The sequence below is a fragment of the Fistularia commersonii genome, chromosome 28, assembly GCF_037954325.1.
Source record: "Fistularia commersonii isolate RoL2024-O1a breed Wild chromosome 28, RoL_Fcom_v1.0, whole genome shotgun sequence".
Taxonomy (NCBI): Eukaryota; Metazoa; Chordata; class Actinopteri; order Syngnathiformes; family Fistulariidae; genus Fistularia; species Fistularia commersonii.
In genome coordinates, this window is record NC_141311.1 from 11852309 (window position 1) to 11873568 (window position 21260).

The 21260-nt window shown below is 38.7% G+C and overlaps 2 protein-coding genes across 2 annotated transcripts in view; one reads left to right on the forward strand and one right to left on the reverse strand.

The window, feature by feature from the left end:
* yes1 (YES proto-oncogene 1, Src family tyrosine kinase) overlaps positions 1-10143 on the forward strand; it is a 33115-nt gene extending 22972 nt beyond the window's left edge. Inside the window, exons 8-12 of the mRNA XM_086176457.1 lie at positions 1322-1501; positions 2370-2446; positions 3251-3404; positions 3660-3791; positions 8290-10143. Of these exons, the coding sequence (XP_086032583.1) occupies positions 1322-1501; positions 2370-2446; positions 3251-3404; positions 3660-3791; positions 8290-8498 (752 nt within the window). The 3' untranslated portion in view covers positions 8499-10143. The remainder of the gene's footprint in view (positions 1-1321; positions 1502-2369; positions 2447-3250; positions 3405-3659; positions 3792-8289) is intronic.
* Positions 10144-10593: 450 nt separating this feature from the next.
* On the reverse strand, positions 10594-15336 carry clul1 (clusterin-like 1 (retinal)). The gene is made up of 9 exons (XM_086176459.1): positions 15253-15336; positions 14044-14165; positions 13684-13832; positions 13442-13612; positions 12377-12812; positions 12019-12138; positions 11725-11939; positions 10858-11033; positions 10594-10731 (listed from the first exon to the last, which is right to left on the reverse strand). Exons 2-9 carry the CDS (start codon positions 14135-14137, stop codon positions 10707-10709), a joined length of 1386 nt encoding a protein of 461 aa, XP_086032585.1. The 5' UTR covers positions 14138-14165; positions 15253-15336; the 3' UTR covers positions 10594-10706.
* Positions 15337-21260: the final 5924 nt, after the last annotated feature.

Here is a 21260-nt window from a genome sequence, read left to right on the forward strand (position 1 = left end):
TAACTGTTAAATTGAAATTACTTTATGGTGGGCTAAAATTATTCTGACGTGATACTTCAATGGGTCTACCTTGAAGATGTTTATATGGTGATCGAATTATTCATAATACAGTATGAATCTTGTATGCTAAACACAAGACCTGTTACAAGCAAACTATCTCTAAATGTTTCAGTGCACAGACTACAACAATTTCACTACCGCTATCCATTCCTATGTCAGAAGTAGATTTAAAAACACTCTAGAATGTTTTTAATGCTTATACAAATGCTGAACATAAAGCTCAGATGAACAGCACACAGTTATACAGTAGGAGACCTTACATACTGATATTAACATCTATTCAACATGATTTATAATTCATTTCAAATTGAAAATAAAAAAGGCAGATGAAAAAAATATCTTAACTGTCATAGTCATTGAAAAAACTTCATTGTTTCCTGATGTCTGGCAAATGCTTTCCCTGATGCCACACTGGCCCACATTGTGCTGATTACTGATTTGTGTCAGCTTTCATACACGTTTACCCGCGCACGCACACACTCTCATGCTGATAGCTCACACATCACAAGTCATCCTCCTACGCTTCAGTTCTTCAGTCTGTATGTGAGACTGGGGCCTTCATCAAACATGACTTGCTCCTTTCATCAGTTAGTCTTTCATTAAGCCTAGCCCCCAGCAAGCCTCGACCTGCTGTGCAATCCCAGGAATTCCTCCTGTGCTTTGGCACGCTGTTTTCCATGGTTTTTCCACTCTATTTTCTACACTATAAATTCTTATAGAAAATTCTCTTTTTGCATTTGAGCGGCAGATTTCTTTATTGAAATGTATTATGCTGGCTCGTCATTTCGCCTCTGTAGTTCCCTTGTCATTAATTAGATATCACCATCATGGCTGTACTTTGTCCTTGAGCTTGCTTGTGTTTGTACAGTTTGCCCTGTATGTTTCATTCATGAAGGTCAGCCTAATGACGGAAGCCCTGAATCTCCTGTTCCAGCTCATTGTATGTAAGCAGGGCGTGAGTAAGTGGCTCTTAACCAGGAAGTGACAGATTATTTAAGCTGCCATGTTCTTGCTCTGCTGAGCTGCTCTTTCAACATGGGAAGGCTGCCAGTGATCACTTGCTTGCAGGTTAAATTTTAGAAGTGTCATGCCAATCAACTGAAAGGGATCAAGTTCTGTACAACATGCAAAGTTTATCATGCCTTGTGTAGCATTCATTGCAGAATGTGATGAAGTTTTTTTTCTTCCCTTTCTTGAAGAATTTGTGCCATTTTCAGATATTCAGTGAAGTTTCTTTGCTGACATATTGTATTTGTTTCAGGCACATGGAATGGCACGACTAAGGTAGCAATCAAGACCCTGAAGCCCGGCACTATGTCTCCTGAGGCTTTTCTGCAAGAAGCTCAAATAATGAAGAAACTTCGACATGACAAACTGGTGCCTCTCTATGCTGTTGTGTCTGAGGAACCAATCTACATTGTCACTGAGTTTATGGGCAAAGGTAAAAGCAGTTTAGAATCAGTAGACCCATCAGAAAGTAATTTATTCACAGATACTCAAATATATTAGGTCACAATTGGAATTATACAGAACTTGCCATGGGCCTTGTATAATATATAGATTTTGTATTCTTATTTCTTTTCTCAGCCAAACAGTGGTCACTAACGACATGCTAGTAATGATAAAATCTTAACAAAATTAAAATTGCAGTGAAACAGATGACAGATTGTCTCTTAACTTCTGCTATCATGTATTTCCCAGTTTAACATTCTTGCAGAGTAAACAGTAGCATTTGGAATTCAATCAAAATTGTTTACTAGAATTTGAATTAATTGCAGAATTTAATTGTGGACACCCACACACACCCAAACCTGTTTTTGAAGGGGGAGGACAGGAAAGAGGTTAAGGAATTAAAATAGCTAAAGTTTTGGAAACCTGAACAGTATTATTGCGTGCCCATTGTGACATTTGAAATATATGCAACTGACCCGACATCTTGAATGATATTGTTGAATGAATGTCTTGATGAAGGGTTGACATAAAAGCTGACATAAAAGTTAAGATGAGATAAGAAGATAAGATGAGATAAACTTTATTGATACCCGTACGGGAAATTCCTTAGCAAAGATGGATACGGCACTTTTTTTGCAAAGTACAAAATTTAAACTGATATTTTTGCATTTGAAAAATATTTGCAAAATTTGGTGATTGAAGGCATGTTGCATGTTTAGAGAGTTACTTTTGTTTTTTCCTCAACTGTCTTTGTCACTTGCCACACAGGAACTTTTAAACATAGTTAATGTGTCCATTTCAGAAAATGCAATGCAGAGGTGTTCCCACAGATAAACTGAAGGCTGTCTTTGTTACAGGCAGTTTACTTGACTTCTTGAAGGAAGGAGACGGGAAATATCTGAAGCTTCCCCAGCTCGTGGATATGGCTGCACAGGTCAGATAAAACACAGAATACCAATTCCAACAAAATCCGCTCATCCTTTTGCCTGTCTTGCTGGTTTAAAAAAAAAAAAAAACAAGAAAGGATTATATTGCTTGAGTAGTAAAACAAAGAGCTCAATGTGGGCAGGTTTCCAGACATGTGCGTGGGTGTATATGACTCAAATATTCAGTTCCTGTGCATAAGGTCTTTGGTTTGCTCTCCATCTGGCTGTCATATTTATTTAATATCCAACCTAACATCTCTACTTTCCCTTCTCTTCCACTTGAGCCTGCTGGTTATATGTGCCTTCCCTTATTCCTCACCACTTAACTGCCTGTAGCACTTAAGCACTGCTCATCAGAGGCCACTTAAGCTCACTAGTTGAGTCGCCTACTGTGATCTACTCTTAGTTTGTCTCTCCACGCTTCCAGGCTCCCTCCTCTTGTCATTCAATAGAGTGGAAAAACATTTGAAAATTACAGTAAGTCGGCTGACACCCAGTTGTCATGAGGGAGCTGTCAACCCAGTTAGATAGTTGCTATAAAGACACAACTGTTGTTTATTACTCTGTGGTAATGGATTATATGCAATGTAAAATTTACAAAGACAAAGCACTGTATCCAGGGCTAGATAATGAATGGAGAGTGATTTCTGTTCTGTATATATATATCACTATGCCTGAATTTAATTGGCCTTTATTTGTAGTAGTATTTCTCATAAATATTTAGATGTGACATTTTACATTATGTTAACATACAACTGCTTGTTTTTAACATTTCCTTTATCCCCTTCTCTTCCAATCACATCCCATCTCAGATTGCAGATGGCATGGCCTTCATTGAACGGATGAACTACATCCACAGGGACCTGAGGGCAGCCAACATTCTAGTGGCTGATAACCTGGTGTGTAAAATCGCAGACTTTGGATTGGCTCGGCTCATTGAGGACAACGAATACACAGCCAGACAAGGTATGGGTTAAATACTGGATATGATTGGTTCACTGTGATGCTGCATAAATGATAAGTAGACTGCTAATAAATTCCAAACACTTAGAGGTCAAAATGAAACAGAAATGGAGAAAGCATGCATGTCTTAAAGAGGTCAAAATGAAACAGAAATGGAGAAAGCATGCATGTCTTAATGACAACCCAGATTTTTTATCTGAGCTCCATATTCAAACCTGATATAGTTTTGAAGTATTTTCTTGATTCCTCTTTCACTAGGTGCTAAATTTCCAATCAAGTGGACTGCTCCAGAAGCTGCTCTATATGGCCGTTTCACTATCAAATCTGATGTGTGGTCATTTGGCATACTACTGACTGAACTGGTGACCAAGGGCAGAGTACCATATCCAGGTAATGATATTAGCCACAATGCTAAAGTAGTTAAACCTTTCCTGCAGTATTTTCACTTAGCATATATTTTTTACTTGTCTTTTTTCTCAATGCATTGAGTTATTTGCTCTAAAAAAGGTTTCATTATGTGGCTTTATTCATCAGACATTGACCTGTATTATCTCGCATTTGCATATTAGGGTTGAACAGTGTCTAGGAGATATGAGTCAGCACAGATGTTTCAGGATTCATCTGTCCATGAGAAAGGACCGTATTTTCTGCACTTTAAGGCGCATCAGATTATAAGGTGCACCTTCAATGAATGGCCTATTTTAAAATGTTTTCATAAACAGTATAAGGCACAGCGCATCATAAGGCGCATAGAATAGAAACTACTGTAGTGACTGGGGTTGCGATATGCATCCACTAAATGAAGCTGCACTAAAGGGAATGCCTACAAAGCAGTTAGATAAGTCAGTCAGTAAAAACTTATTATTAGAACACAAACCAACGTTCTGACAGCTCCCAAAAATGCACTCCCAAAACAAGTTGGAGCGTTCACAATACAGTACCGAACGTAACGGTAGCTCTTACCGGTATTTATGCCGCCTTCGTTGAAAACAATGCATTTCCAACTCCATTTGCCACAGTTCAAAGCTTTTCATAAAACAAAAGCACCAAGAAGGATCACATCTAAATTCATTGATCATGTTGCTAACTAGCACTGTTGCCTTTATTCAAATAGTGACTGTAGAGACGCTTCTACTTGCTGCTCTGTTCAACAACCCACTGTTGGAGTTTGTCCTCCTACTATGGCCAGTTTCCGTGTTTCCTCGGAAACTCTGTTTAGTCTTCCTGACTTGGCGCAGGTCATCTTGTTGCTTCCTCCACTTCCGTACCATTGATTCATTAATGTTGAATTCTCTCGCTGCTGCTCTATTTCCATGTTCTTCTGCGTGACTGATCGCCTTGAATTTGAACTCTGCGTCATAAGCTTGGCTCTTGAAAGATGCCATTTTGGGGTCTTATTACACACAAGAGTGATGTGGGACTAGAATTCCCCTTTACCGTTTTTACCGCTGCTACATCGACCACGCCCTGTGACTACGGTAGCCATAATTAACCAATATTGATCCATATATAAGGCACATCAGATCATAAGGTGCACTGTCGGTTTTTGAGAAAATTAAAGGCTTTTAGGTGCGCCTTATCGTGCGGAAAATACGGTACTTCTTACATTCTGCCTGTCTGCCACCTCAAGCCTGCCCCTGCTGTCTGAGAGGGGAACTGCTGTTTTTCCAATGTTGACTGTGATTACACTGTGACATATGGCAAGCTGTATCACCATGCCTTGTCAAGAGCCATCTGGCTCCATTGGCCACCATTGATTCATTGCCTTGAGTCTAATTAATTCAGTGCATAGTTTGTGGTACTGAAACCTCATTGCCTTATCCAAAATGGGGAAATCACTCAATGGGCATTTGTAATACTTGCTGTGAAATGCAGTCTTTTTGTTTAGAAGCTGCTAGAGGTTGTAATAAAAGACAAAGTTCTCTATAGGAACACAGTTTTGTGTTTTTGTCAGTGTTTTATTTAAATAAATTTGTATTGACACAATGTTGCAGACATGCTATTAAAGTAGGGGCCCAAGATACAACAAATCAGGCTAACATTTGAACATCTGACATACCACCACATGCATATTGTGGTCTCAGCCATTGCTCCAGGCCTTCCTCTCTCCAAGTGTGAGATAATCTGATCCCCACTCTCCCAGAGAGGAGATGGGGAGGTAGGGGGTGGTGGGGGGGGGTTGTGGTGGGATCATGCCACTGACTCTGAGTCATAATCTCTTTCGGCTATTTTAACGTCATTTGAGCTCCCAATGGAGCTGTAGCTACACTGTGTCACACAGTTAACTAAGACTGTCTTCCTGTCCTGGGAAGAAATCAACAAACCCAGTGCTCTGTAAAGGCGAAACGTGCTGCTTGATTTTTATTTATCTATATCAATTTTCTGTGTACCTTTCTAATTCTCACTTTCCAAATTGCACAAGGGCAAGAACTATATGGTCGTCCTTAATTTTTTTTTTTCATATTAACATTTTCGTTTTTTCTTTCAAAGGACTTTGCTTATTTGTTGTATAATATACAATTTTTAACTATATTATACAAATAATATTTACTTTCTCACACTGACTAACTTAATGTTGTCTTTCACTTATTCCAAAAATCTCCTCCTTGGTCTTCCGTTTGGCCTCCTGTCTGGCATTTCTAACCTCAGCATCTTTCTGCCAATATAGTCACTATATCCCCCTAATACATGTCCAAACCCTCAGAGGTGTCTCTAGGGGGAACCCTTTTCTCTGTATCCTCCTCACTCACACCAACTAACTTCCTGTCCTCTTTCACTACATCCATAAATCTTCTCTTCAACTCCAGCATCCTTCTCCCAACATATTCAATATACCTCCTCTGTACATCACCAAACCATCTCAGCCTGGCTTCTCTGACCTTATTTCCAAAACATCTAACCTGTGCTGTCCCTCTGATGGATTACTTCCTTATGTTATCCATCCATGTCACTTTGAAAGGATATCTCAACATGTTCATCGCTGCTACCTTCAGCTCTGCCTCCTATCTCTTCCTCAATGCCCACGTCTCTAAATCACACAATATTGCTTGTCTTATTACCGTCTTATACAAGCCTTTCCTTTAATTCTGGTTGATGGTCTTTTACCACACATCACACCAGACACTCCACCTGTTTGAACCTGTTTTACATGGTTCTTCATCTCTTCTACACACTTTAAGGAGCCTGGAAATTTTCACCCGAGGTACTTAAAATCTTCCACCTTCTTTATCTCTACTCCTCGTAGCCTCAGAGTTCCATATGGAAGATTATTTTTCGCTGTGGCTAACTTTTATTCCTCTCCTTTCCAGAGCATTTCTCCACCACTCTAGATTTTCTTCCACCTCCTCCCTCCTCTTACCACCGATCAAATGCAAACATCTTACACCATGGAGATTAGTGTCTAACTTCTTCTGTCAGCTGGTTCATGACATCACCATGGCAAACAAGAAGGGGCTTGGTGCTATACTTTTTCTAGACCAAAGCACAATGCAGTCCCCCCTGACCTTGTCTGTACTCCCATCAACATTGTCATATCTGTATCATAGTGCTGCTTCCAAATGCTTACTTCTGCCCTTAGTCTAGCTCCATCTACTCTTTACAATAATGTCAGTATATAACGATTCCTTATCTTTATACCTTTGTGGTTGCCACTATTCTGCATGTCTTTCCTCTTCTTAAAAATGTCTCCAGAACATTTCTCAGGTATCCTTTCACCCTCTAAGATCCTGCTTCACAATCTAGCCAAATATTCTACCACTGCCTCTCCTTGACACTTCCATACCTCCACAGGTAAATCATCAGGACCTACTGCCTTTCCACTCTTCATCATCTGCAGTGCCCTCCTGACTTCATAATTACTAATCTCTGCTATTTCCATCTTCTCATCACTCTTCTAGCATCTGTCAATACATTTCCCTCTCTATCCTTAATCACCCTAACCTGCTGTACATCCCATCTGTTTCGCCTACTTGTATAAATCAGTCTTTCGTCCTTACTGTCCGACCAAGCATACAAGCCTTTTGTTCGGCCACATTTACTCTCACTCAACACTGCATCTCCATGTACTCCTATCTACTCTCTTCAGCCCCCCCTGCATCCTAATACCTCTCTTTAACATCTTTCTCTGTATATAGTTCTGCATTTCCTTATTACTCGACCAAGTCCCCTGCTCCATTTTCCATCCGAATGATACACCAAGTACTCTATCTAAATCTGTATGATCACATTAGCTGCAATTGTCCAGAAGGACGAGGCCTGTTAGAGCGTTTTATGAAGCTCAATTGTTCTTCTGCATGAAAGCTAGTATGTCATTTGTTCATGGACGTCTTTATCATACGGTGGTGTTGAGTTGCTGTAAATCATTTTAAAGAGTATGGTCCAGACCAGCTCTTCATTTAAAATGTCATGAGACAATTGTGTTCTGATTTGGTACAATAGAGATAAAGTCTGACTGAATTTGCTCAAGCAGTATAGAGGCTAGCCACAGCCTTGGCAGTGACGTTGTGATGTTGTGCTACATGCCCGTGTGCAATGACCATCTTATTTAAAAGCCATCTGCTAATTTCTCCAGTGTTCTCATTGGGTCTTTCACTTGATTGTAATGTACATATTACATGTGACAGTAAATCCACTGATTCTGAAAGGAATCTATCCCTGATGTGTGGAATAAAGATATATTCTACTGAATTCAATTACTAATAATCATGAAACCCTGCCGTTACCATAGCCATCTACTGTATTATTTCTTCTAGAGATTTAAAAGAATTGATATTGGAATTTTATATCAACGCCAGTGGGTATTTTGAGTGCACTTTACCCAAACCTGACACGATTGTGAACTCAAATGCTGCAGTGAGTGTAATTTTTTTTTTTCTGTGTGTCAATGCAGGTATGGTCAATCGAGAGGTGCTTGAGCAGGTGGACCGAGGATACCGCATGCCCTGTCCTCAAGGTTGCCCCGAGTCTCTCCATGAAATGATGAGACAATGCTGGAAGAAAGAGCCTGATGAGAGACCGACATTCGAGTACATCCAGTCCTTTTTGGAAGACTACTTCACAGCCACAGAGCCACAGTACCAGCCAGGGGACAATCTCTAGTCTGGGGCTGGGGGCAAACTGGCACCAAACAGAGCTATTACATCAGTGGAGATCAAAGCTTGGGAAAACAGAACTTTCAACAGGTCTAACAAATGGGGAAACTTGATGAAGCTAGTGAGAGCGTTTTTGTGTGACAAATCAGTCCACAAGCACACTAGCTTACTTGCAAATGCAAGAAGAAAATGTTTTCTATTGTATGCTAGTGGAATTGCCACAAGTGTGCAGGGTAGATGCTGGTACATTAAGCTCTGGGAATCATGATAATTAGAGTAATCCATACAGACTGGCCAAGACACTGTGATCACTAATAGAGGGAACTTTTCCTAAATTAAAATAGATGGCTTCTTGGCAAATGCAAAATTGTTTTTTTTTTTGTTTTTTTTTTAATTTTATTTTTCTTTTAACTTTTTTAAAATGATAAATGTCCCCTTTCATTTCTCTTTTTAACCTATTTTGCAACATAGATCTTTGATACTAGAGCCAAGATGTTTTATATGTCCAATAGATTGGTTTAATAAAGTAGGTTGACTGGTATGCTTTTTTTTTTTTCAAGTGACCAAGAACTGGTTGGAATGTCAAGTGTGCTGTGACCTTTGCTGCGGAAGGGCAAGGTGTGAAGATAGTGAAAACTGTATGGATGCAGGCATATTCCGGGGGATCAATGCAGATGTACAGTATGTGCAAAAAATCCTATGTATCTTTAGCAAGTGAGATCAGTTGGTGAATGGGAGAGAATATGAAAAGTGATCCGTATGAAGCTTTTTTAACAGATACATAATGGAAAACAAGGACTTGAAATCATAGTGGGATTCTTATTATTTGTAAGTGGGGAAAACAGACATTTCCACTTAACTTTTTTTTTTAACTTTATTATCAATATGACATGCAAGATTGACATTTGCTTTTTACAACTTTCCCAGTGCTACATACAGTATTAAGATAATATAGGTAACGTTGGAGCATATAAATCACCCAAGAAACTTTTGATTGTACAAGTCTGTCCAACAAAATCATTAGGTAAAATCCATCTGATATAAATGTGCTTTTTTTACTTAGAACCATCTCAGCTAAAAAGACTGCTTTACCCAACCCCACCTACAGCAATATCTTTTGCTACATTTGTGAGCCATTCTTTTAATTGTCTTATGGTGTAGAACATCTGACATGGCTTGAGTATCTCTCATCATTCTCCTGTTTGTCCTTCGTTGAAAAGCTAGTGCATAAGTCATGTGCAAAGGAAAACACCTTGCATACAGCATGGACAGATCTGGACTGTTGAATTTAGACAATGAGAATATAATGTCTAAATTCTGAGAGGTACTTCCACTGTCCACTTCCTCTCTTTGTGTGTGTGTGTGTGTGTGTGTATGTGTGTGTGCGCGCATGCGTGCGCGAGAGAGAAGTTGGGAATTTAAAAATATTATTGATTCCTTGATTATCATCAAGGAATTAAGCTGATAAATTGGACAAAGATGTGAACATTTTTTTTGATCAAATTTCTCTTCATGCTTCATCACAAAAACCCAATATGTGATTATTCCTAAAGATAGTTCCCTAACTAGTAGTGAGATGAGGAACAAGTATGGAATTAAGAACGGTAATGAATTTGTACAGGAAAAAAATAAAAGTTTTACTAAATGTTTTCAGTAAAGTGTTTTCGTAATTTCTCAGTGACAAAATGGGACTCACTGAATAGAAATCTTAACTGCTGAAAAGCCATGAAAATACACCTTTCAAGGATTTTATCGTCAAATACATAAATCTGTTTCACAAATCTTAACAATTGCTTACATGTTTTATTTCTTAAGAGGGACGCACCCACAAACAATCAGTCATGTCTTTATTGATACTTATTTTGCCATCATTCTAATTCATGATGTCAAAAATAAATATACGGTAATCAAATTTATTTTGACTTTAAAGATGGACTAAAAGGCTCAAAAATTAATGGCAAAGAAGGGGAATAAAAAGTATATGAGGCGTTTAACGTCTGCAGGGCATTGTAAATACATTTCTGGTCAAAGAGCAATGCATCATCAGTATTATTTAATCCATAACTATAATGCATGTAGAACCTCTTAGATCATTTAAAAATCTACATTTCTCAATTTTCTCCATTGTGTCATTGTTAATTCCAACAGAAAACAGTTACACACTTTGCTACATCAGAATACTTCTTAGGTTCGGTTCAAGAAGAAAACTTTGTCTTCAGAAAAGCTGGTCATCCTCATATCTGTAAAGCAAAATATTTCATATTAATGAAAGGATTTGTACATTATAAATATCTGAATAATGTCAGAAAGGGTTTAGCCATTAAATAAATGCCTCCGATCAAAACCGAATACACAAGAGCTGCCACCTGATGAGCTCCTTGTATTTGTCCAGAGCCTCCTGGGTCACATACTGAATGAAGCCTGGTTCATGCAGCTCCAGCTCCATGGGAACAGAAAGAATGAATGTTGGGGAATCAAGGATCTTCACCGCCACCCTGTTCTCAGTCACAGACACATTCTCTTCATGGGCCTTTGGCGCCACCTGTGGAGTGGAAGTGTTACTGAAAAAACCCATGTCATTCATTCATTCATTATCTACCCCTCATCCTACACTGATGGTCTCGGAAGTTAGAGTCCATCCTAGCTGTCATTGAGCAAGAGGTGACCGGTTTAGTGCACACTAAACCGGTCACCGGTTGATCAGTTATCGTACAAAAAACTATTTGCTGTCGTTCACAGATCTGGGCGGTTTTCCAATTAACTTTCTGCATTTTTTTGGACTGTATACTGTGGGAGGAAAACCCACACAGATGGGGAGAACATGCTAACTACACACAGAGTCCCCAATCAAACCAGTGCCTTTCTTGTTGTGAGGTGGCAGTGTAAACCACTGAACCACCTGCCAATGCTTCCTGATATAATTCTATTGATCAAATATTACCAGAGATAACAATTTATAGAATGAATATCTGCCTAATTAATGTAGCAGGTCATTATAGTGATTTATTTTTGTATTTCAGTCAGTAAATATTTACTATACAAGAGCTTTGGCAAGATTGATTTTCCATATGTGGCCCAAGGTGAATCTCTTAGGGCACCAACCAGTGATCCATGCTTGGATATCATTCTGAATATCTTTTGAAAAGAAGTTTTTTGGTGTCTTATCATTCTCATATGATCCAATGATATGACCCTATTCATTTTTTTTTAATTTTGCTGATACTGCCTCTCACCCCAGTGATGCTGAATATATTTTCAGGGTTGCTGCTGTTGCTCATGGCTTGAGCCACCCAGCCAAATTCAGATGCCATATTGCTGAGCCAGTTGATTGTTTCATCTGTGTGGCGTTGGACAATAGAGAAGATCTCATTGTACTGCTCCTTGGATACATCCAGGAGCTGGGAAACCTCGTACAGTTCAACGTGCAGGTCGCGCACACTTGGGCACTCTGCAGTCAACGAAAGAAAAGTTAAGGAATGAGGAGATATTAGGCAGAGTTAAGAAAAACTGAAAGTGTATTGTCTCACCCTTGAGCAAGGATCCCTGGCAGGCCTCACATTGGCTCTGCAGCTGCCAGCACTCGGATGTCTGTTTGCGAAGGTCTCTGCAAAACCTTTTGTTCTGGAGGATATGAGGGAAAGTCCTCTCTGCACCAAACATGAAGATGTTAATATAATTGAGTAGTTGTACCCTGAATAAAATCTTTGTTCTGTAATCTGTGCTAAACATTTTTCGTGCCATTCTTTGAAGTTATATTTGCTTAAATCCATTTTTTCTCTACACATTCTACTGAGGCCAGAAGAATCACAGATCCTACAGCCAGACAGTAGAGAAATCAACTGTTTATCAACTTATTTCCATCCTGCAAGTAAGATGCCAATTTACCTTTCTTTTTCTCTGCAACTGTCTCGTGGAAATCATCAAACACTTGGGTCACCACAGCTCCAAACTCCTCCACCACACTCCTGCCAAAGTCAAAGAAGGAATCCAGCACCTCATCCAAGCCCACCCCCTGCAGGAAGCCGGAGTCTCTGCTGGGCCCATAGGGATCAAGGGTGGTTTCTTCACTCGGGGCATCCCCGTTTTTTAGAAAAGCCTTCTGCAGCACTTTGTCCAGCCTGTCACTCATCCTGGAGACCAGAGTCATGCTACGGTTCACCAGTGTCCCCACCTTGCTTATCAAGAGGTTGAAGGACTCCTCCATGTGGATAACCTCTTTGTCAGTGTTTTCAGGGCTCTGGTTCACCAGAATATCCCCCGCTTCTGGGCGAGGGGCACCGAACCCGAAGCGTCTTGACACTCTGCTAAAGAAACTCTCCACCTATGGAAACAAACATCCTGATCATCGATTCATTAATGTGGTTATTGTATTACTTTTTGAATTTCAAGAGACAGCTCCTGTTTATTTTTTGCAAGACACTGTATTATTAACAATAATACGTCCCAGAAAAAAACAAACTATCCTATGTTTTCCAAATGTTTATAATCAACACCAATAAAAAATCCAAGTTTGATATTTGAATAAAAATGGTATATTTTGGTGTATTTAATACATGAGTACCAACACAAAATACAAATACACACACACTCACACACAGATACAGTATATAGTATATATGTGTGTCTGATCTGTTTGTGTATGTGTATATATAAATATCGTAGATTGGGCTATCTTTTCATTCACATGAATCTATGGCTCTCTCCCTGGGGAAACGCAGTGGTTTCAATTGGATTTTTCCCTTAATGCACGACTAAACTCATGAGAAAAAAAAATCTATAATTTAAAAATGTTCCAAATCTAAACTTAGCCAAAGCCTAACTGGAGAATTGTAGAAGGAAATGTTATGCAATGTAGATTCCACAGAAGATTATTCCCATTATATAGATTATATTTAGAGAAACCCTGTTGGTATTTATGGTTATATTTTGTTGGAAGTTGTAATTTCATACCTTTGCATTGAAACTGGCGAAGCCCCTGCGGCAGGTGGCTGTGTAGAAAGTTTTACATGCATCTTCAAGACAGGGCTTGCACTTCTCCCACTCTGACTGCAGGGAATCTTTACACTGATCCTCAGCCTCCGCCAGCTTGTCGGTCACATCCTGAGCAAGTTGTGCTGCGCCCTAGCGGCAGAATGAGAAACCATTAATGCTTTTCTTACTTTGCTTATATTAATTGTGGACGCTTAACTTGCCTTCTTCTTGTCACTGCTGTGTTGGAGGGACTTCATGAGCTGTTCGTGCTTCTGCTCATTCCTCCACATTACCTCCCTCATCTGCTTCACCCCATACAGGGCTTGCTTCAACTCCTCGTCGACCAATTTCTCACCATCCGAAGACAACTCTGCAGAAAGGGAACGATCGTGAGGTATTACAAAACAAGTCGAAGCATAAAATTGTGATATACACCAAATATCCCAAAATCTAACTTGTCCTGAGGCATTGGAATGATAGAAGAAGTAGTACTGTAGTTCTGTATAACACACTTTGTGTCACATTTTAGATGATGAATTTGATCAGGAAGAAAAGTAACAATTGAACTAATTTCCACTCACGTTTTAAAATATCCTCAGATGCTATTTGTTCCTCTGCAGAATTGAAGGCCACCTTTGTCATCAACAGCACAGCAAGACTCAGCAGGAACTTCATTCTTGCGGAGGAAAAGCTGTGAAATATCCTGAAAGGATACATTATTGCAGAATTACACTGGCATATTGTCACGATTGTAATATATACTTTCTGAACAACAAGCCTGAAAAGGCATGTTCATTAAAACACAAACAAAACAAATAACAGCCCTGAACTGATCCAGAAAGCTAATAGGATTTGAGCTTAAACCTGACCTTACAAGAATACGGTCAGAGTAGATGTGCCACATGGTGGTGCTAAACATCTTTCCGGACCCCACTGGAACACTACAGTGGTTATGCTTTGTTTATCGCTCATTTTCACTGCTAATTTTGAACGGATATGGTTTGTTATCAATTTCATGTTTCTTAACCGTGATTAAAATCAGCAGCATTCAATCATTCTGAGGAAAATTCATCCAGCATATCTTTCTTTAACTTTGCGTCATAAAACTTTGATGCATCAATACATCTCAGTTATTATGCTGCTTATATTGTCAAGTAAAAAGTAATTATTACTGATTAATTGTATCATTTTAATACCGCAAACAATTCTATCTCTCTTTATCATTGTGCTTCACATTACAGTTTGTCCTCCTTGAAAATGAGTATAATGAGCACTGAGCAGTTGGACCCACAACATGAAAAATGTATGAAATTTGATAAACTGGTAAATAAGCCAAACTCTTTTGACTCATCCATGTGGAGGCTCTGCCACAGTTCTGCACATTGTTACACACATTAGAATGCAACAGGGATTTAAACTAAATTGCCTTGTTTTAGTATGGGTTTAGTGATTGCCTGATAATATTGCCTCTCTTACATCTTACTGACATTTCAAGAGCTACCCTATATGCAAAATAATGATATACTCATAATCAAAAGGGACACTGGTTTCACAAGCTATTGGTTTGCTTCACGCCGTCATTAAAACCTACATAGGAATCAGTGAGAAGGAAACAATTAGAACTGTGAATAAATTTGGAAAATTATGTCTACAAAAAAAACCCTACAAAAAATTTGCAGATTTACAGCTCAGCGCAGGCAAATGCGATTATTAGATATATGATTTAACAGATAACAACGTAATTGTAGCAGATAGAATTGGACAAAACTTTTGAATAGACAAGAACTTACCAGTGTGGGAATGACGGTCGCTGTTGCTGACAGGAAACACAAAAGTGCGTGGTGTCTGCTGCCGTGACTCTGACCTGTCCAGGTCTATTTCTACTCAAGTTTTATCCTATTACAGTCTTTACTTGATGGTGATGCCTGTTAATCCAGCATTCAGCTCCTGGCCAAGAAGGTTTGCTTTGCATAAGCAGTTGCTTAGTCATGTGTATTATGTTTTTTAACTAATAAGTAGTTGTATAAGGTTTAGAGCCCTACAATAGTATGACAACTGAAGTACAGTGCGTGTATATATAAAAGATATGTACATACATACATATATATATATATATATATATATATATATATATATATATATATATACATAATATTGTGTTTGTGTGTGTGTATATATATATATATATATATATATATATATCTTGCTTGTTTATATCGTATATGTTGTGTATCGCTTAGACGAAACATTAACATTAACGAAACATTGTGAGATGTACAAAATCTTTTTATGTCAAAACATAAAAACATGTCAAAAATATATGATGTTTCCTGATGTTACAACAACGGATAATCCCTCCAGTTTTAAATCATTAAAACCATACAAAGAAACACTCTAAACACCCTTAAATTAAAACAAGTATGTCATCCTAATATCACACTCCATCTTGCATAGTGTCAGTTTATCATGCATTACAGGATTTTCAAAATTCAAAGGTTGTGTGGTGATAATAACTGACTGTAAATCTCTGTTAACAACTAATACCTTCTTCTTGGAGAGAATTCTTATATATTTTTTTCCTTTTCAGACAAGAATGCAGGTTGTTATGATTCCGGGGACATCCATGTCTCATGTATAAACAATCAGCGGCTATTCTTAGATCCAGGACCAGATGTGACAACAGATACAGTACTTTAAGTAAAGGAAACATTCTTCTCAGTTGGGCACTTTAAGTCCTCAAACTCTTGATGGTATTTGAGAGGGTCGAGGTCAAAGGTTTCATCTGTCTTCCTCTGTCACCGGTGCTGCGGACTCTTGAAAGATGTGCTCTCTTTGACTGCTTTGACCGAGAAAATTGGGATCATAATCAGAAACATCCGTTTTTTGTTTTTTTTACTCTTTTGTCTCACCACACCTTCACTGCACGGAGCGGCGTGGTGCAGGGGAAGAGCGATCGTCCTTGGAACCAAACTTTCCTGGTTTTATTCCTGCCTGAACCGTTGTTGAGCAAGGTTCATCCATGATGAGTGAAATGCAGTGGTTAAATTTCAGTGACGTTGTGCTCTATGTATGACTGCATGTGACGATAAAGGCATTTCTTCTTCAACACCTGGTTCCCATAACACTGCAGGGAGCAAAGATTTTCTTACAACTGCTGACCAAGATGTAAAACAGTTGACTAGAAAAGCTCTCTAGGCCTCCTACTACACAATCAACTATTGCCGGGGAGTAAATTAAAATTTTGAACAGGCAGAAACTTATGACATGGACAGGGAGACATTGATGTCAGTCTGGTGTTTGAGTAAAAGCTTTTTGAACCCCTTGATATTTTTGCACTAAGGTCACAGAGATCTGATAACATGGCCTCTGGTGTTTAGTGGCAATTTTGATCAAAGGGCTGATTCCTGGAGCAAGGAGATAAACACAAGGAGGGAATACATTTTCTGAGATAAAGGAAGAGCAGTGACTACCAGAGATGAGTGTGTGTTTTTTAGGAAACAGGCCAAAATTGGTGCAACATTTAAAATCATTTCCAAAAAAACAGTTTTAAGTTATTCAGCAAAAATGCTCAGTTCATCCCACTTGGGGATACTAAAAAGTGTTTTTTTTTTAACAAAATCTTTAGGAAACTGGCCACATGGACATTATTTGTGAAGTTGTCATGACCATCTCTATAAGTGTTTTGCCAAATGTATCCTTGCAAAGTTGTGATGTTAACAATCTGGCCTGGGCACAGAGAAATTGATGAACTGCTATATTTCCTTCTCAAATAGCTATGACAGGGATAAGAATATGAGGAGCATCTCATACCAATGTTCCAACTCAGATACAAGTTTAGTGGCAGTTTAGTATTTTTATCTCTACCTTTCAGCATTAATGTTTTTGCCCTTCCCTTCCCATTCCCACAAGCTTAACATAGCTGATTTTATTTAAACAATCAACCAAACACTAACTGTTGCACTAGTTGGTTATCAGAATTTTAGTATTTCTCATTGATTTTTCTCCTATTTTGATAGCAGCCAAGATGGACGGAAAAAAAAAAAAAAATGTACTTATAAGTTTGCCCTTTTTCCCCAGACTGGATATCCTCTCTCACTAAGTCCATAAATCTTCTGATCTCCTGACTGGCACCCGTCTCTTCACCTCTTTTCCACACTCTTTGTTGCTCTGGACTGTTGACCCCAAGTACCTGAAATCCTCCAACTTCTTGATCTCCACTCCCTGTAGCCTCACCGTTACACCCGAGTTCCTCTCATTCACACACATATACTCTGTCTTGCTGAGACTAATTTTCATTCCTCTCCTTTCCAGAGCATACCTCCACCTCTCTAGATTTTCCTCTTACCTGTTTTCTACTCTAACTACAGATCACAATGTCATCTGCAAACATCATGGTCCATGGAGATTTCTGTCTAACCTCAACTGTCAGCCTTACCACGTCCCACTTCCACCTTGAACTTCTCTGTTATACCTACAACACACCGTACCACTGTCTCACAGCTAGCATACATGTCCTGCACCAGTCTACCATACTTCTCTGCCACTCATGACTTCCTCATACAATATCAGAGCTCCTCTCTTGGCACCCTGTCATATACTTTTTCTAGTTCTACAAAAACATAATGCAGCTCATATGCCTTTGTACTTCTCTATTAGCATTTTCAACGCACATACTGGATCTGTAGTACACTTTCTAGGCATGAAGCCATACTGCTGTTCAAAAAATGCTGACTTCTGCTCTCAGTGTAGTTTCCACTACTCTTTCCCATAACTTCATTGTATAGCTCATCAACTTTATCCCTCTATAGTTGCCGCAATTCTGCACTTCCCCCTTTTTCTTAAAAATAGGCATAATCACACTTCGTCTCCATTCTTCAGGCATCTTCTCACTCTCTAAGATCCTGTTGAATAACCGAGTCAGAAACTCAACTGCTGCCTCTCCTAGACACTTCCACACCTCCACAGGTATATCATCAGGACCCACTGCCTTTCCACTCTTATCCTCTTCAATGCCTTCCTCACTTCACTTTTACTAATCTGTGCTACTTTGTGGTTAACAATTCCCTCTCTAACCTTAATCTCTGTATAGATCCTTCTCTTAGCCTGCAATTATGTAACTTCACTGTAAGTAGATTAATATATGACAGATCATCCAATAATTGGCCAAGTGTTTTTTTTTAAAAAGCCAGCCTATCACTTCCAATGGGATACTCTTTGGATGCTTTAACGAATAGTTTGTCATGTTACACCGAAAGTTTGCTTTACATTTGGGCAAAGGTCAACATGGACCCTTCGGACTGGTTACTGATGGAGTATGGTCATTTATATCTCTGTTCTGCTGTGATGAGCACCAATTACATCCCCGGTACACTACTTGGGGTCTGTATCACAATCACTATAGTTTTACATACATGTATATATAGCACATTTAAATACACTTTGTCAACTGTCCTGGCTGATTGTAGATGCTTTTTTACTCCACCCATGACACCCTATCTCTGCATCTGTCATATTTTCTACCACTGTAATTTGTACACAGTTGATCCCATGTATTTATTACCGTTGTGAATTAAGTACTACCATACCATCATCTTTGTATTTCCATTACTTTACTTTTGTAATTATGTTTCTTCTTTACTATATCTCTTTGAATTAAAATCACTCCCTTTCCCAGTGTTTCCCAAATGCATTTAGACAGAAAACTGCCCACAGTGTGTAGAACTGAAGAAGCCCCTCAGAGAGTTGAAACATCTTTAAAAACAAAAAACAAACAAACAATGCCACAGCATGATTACATAAATACTTTAAACCATTCATCAATACTGTAGTTCGTCCTTTATCCGACTTGAAAAAAGGAAAATTACATGCATGCTTAACATAATACATGGCTTTCTACCCCCTCCCGTATCCCCAGAGCAGACACCTTTGTATCCGCCCTTCCAAACAAACCCAGACCCCTGCCTGGGATTTGGTTTCTATGCCCACTGGCTTCCGATTCTCAAGTATCCATGTCTTCCTGGAGCTCACCTCTGTCCTTCACAAGCCAGATGGAAGACTTTGAGAAATCTGGGATTACAAAGCCCTCCAAAGCCTCACAGATGCCACCCAATTCCTCTTCCAACCTCAGAATTCAAGTCACCTAGTCCACAACACCCCTCAACCGAACTATGAGTTGAAAGGGTATCAAATGCCACTAGAACATCTTTTATAAGCACTGGCAACTAGAAGGATGCCCAGAGCCTATATAGTCTTGTATATTCCTCCTCTCCAACTATAGGATTCACATTCTCTCTATGCAAAGTAGACTATTACTTGCTGCGTTTTATATCAGGTCCCTGAGCCTTTTGTTCAATCGTTGTGGAATCTCATCATGGGAACTGGACTTTTTCTTCTTTTCTCTTCTTCTTTCCCTTTGATCAACAGTTTCATTAACTTGATAAACTTGAATAACATATTTGGAATATTGTTCTCAACCTTGCCAATTTTCAAACTAAAGTGTGAAGTACAGCAGACACCAAAAGGGCTGGAAGTCTATGAGATAGTTTACATTGCAAGTAGTTTCATGTTTATTCATCTTCCTCAACTTTTGCCATTGAAATCCAACCTAATCTGAACTTGATTGCAATTTTTGAAGGCCACCAAAATACCCTGAATTTTCTTGATTTACTTTACTGTCATGCTTTTGGATATCCTTAAATTTGACAGTGAAATCATGTCAAGGGATTACAATTTCAACATAAATAGTTACTGTAACAAAAAAATTATTGACTTTTCAACTGTATTTCATACAATTATCTTGCCTAAATACAGTAGGTCAGCAGATCTGTAATAGTAGAAGCAGCCCTGATTTGATTTTAATTTATTGTTTGATATCTATGTACTCGAAGCTGCTTTGTGAGATAATTTTATGTATTCTTGATTTTGATATGCATCGTCAGGGAAGAGAGGCACATTAGTGACAAAAAATCCTTTATATGTTAGCCATGTTTTTTTTAGCCCGGTTAAAAATCATTTACTATTTTCTGCCTTACTGAAATTGTACATTAAAGTAATTCAGCTGCTTTTGTTACGGATACATGGGTCAGTAATTACCCAAAGGCACAACGGAGAAACACTAGTTATGTTGAAGTGCAGAAAAGGGAGTGCCAAACAGAAGGACTAAAACTGTTTAAATCAACTCTCATGTCTCGGATTCACAGGGAACTCTATGAAGAATGATCATTAATTATGATAAGCACGATAAAATAAGCACAAGGACAGTGACAAGCACAATAAAATATGTCATCAACAAGTTTAGTAAAGAAGTAGTAAAAACTGACAGATCTTATTTATTATTGGGTCCACATCAGTAAAAATATGTTTCTACTAGTAAATGGAATGAGCTTGCATTATTTTTAATTGCAGTCTCTTGCCAAGGAATTAAATACCACCACTTTGTTTGTCAACAAATTCTAAATTGTCGTCAGTCATAGTTCATCTGCTTAATGCCCTGATGTTTTATTTTCTAGCTTCCTTAAAGTTATGCTGTCCAGTTGGATAAAACAAAGGTTTTGAAAACTTGTTGTCATTAGGTTTCTTCTCTCGAGCCATTTGATGCTTCTCTACTCTGGTGGACAACATTAAATTCACCATTTTTAGGTAAAGCTATTGAAAAGGTTTATCTCAAACACCACTGGCCTTGAGATCACAAATATGAGTGTAATAGCTGTAGACACAGTAGCCCAAAACTTGTCTTTTTTACAAAGATTAGGGATCCTAGTAGGACTCTGTGTAATTGTACTGCCATGTCCAAGTCATA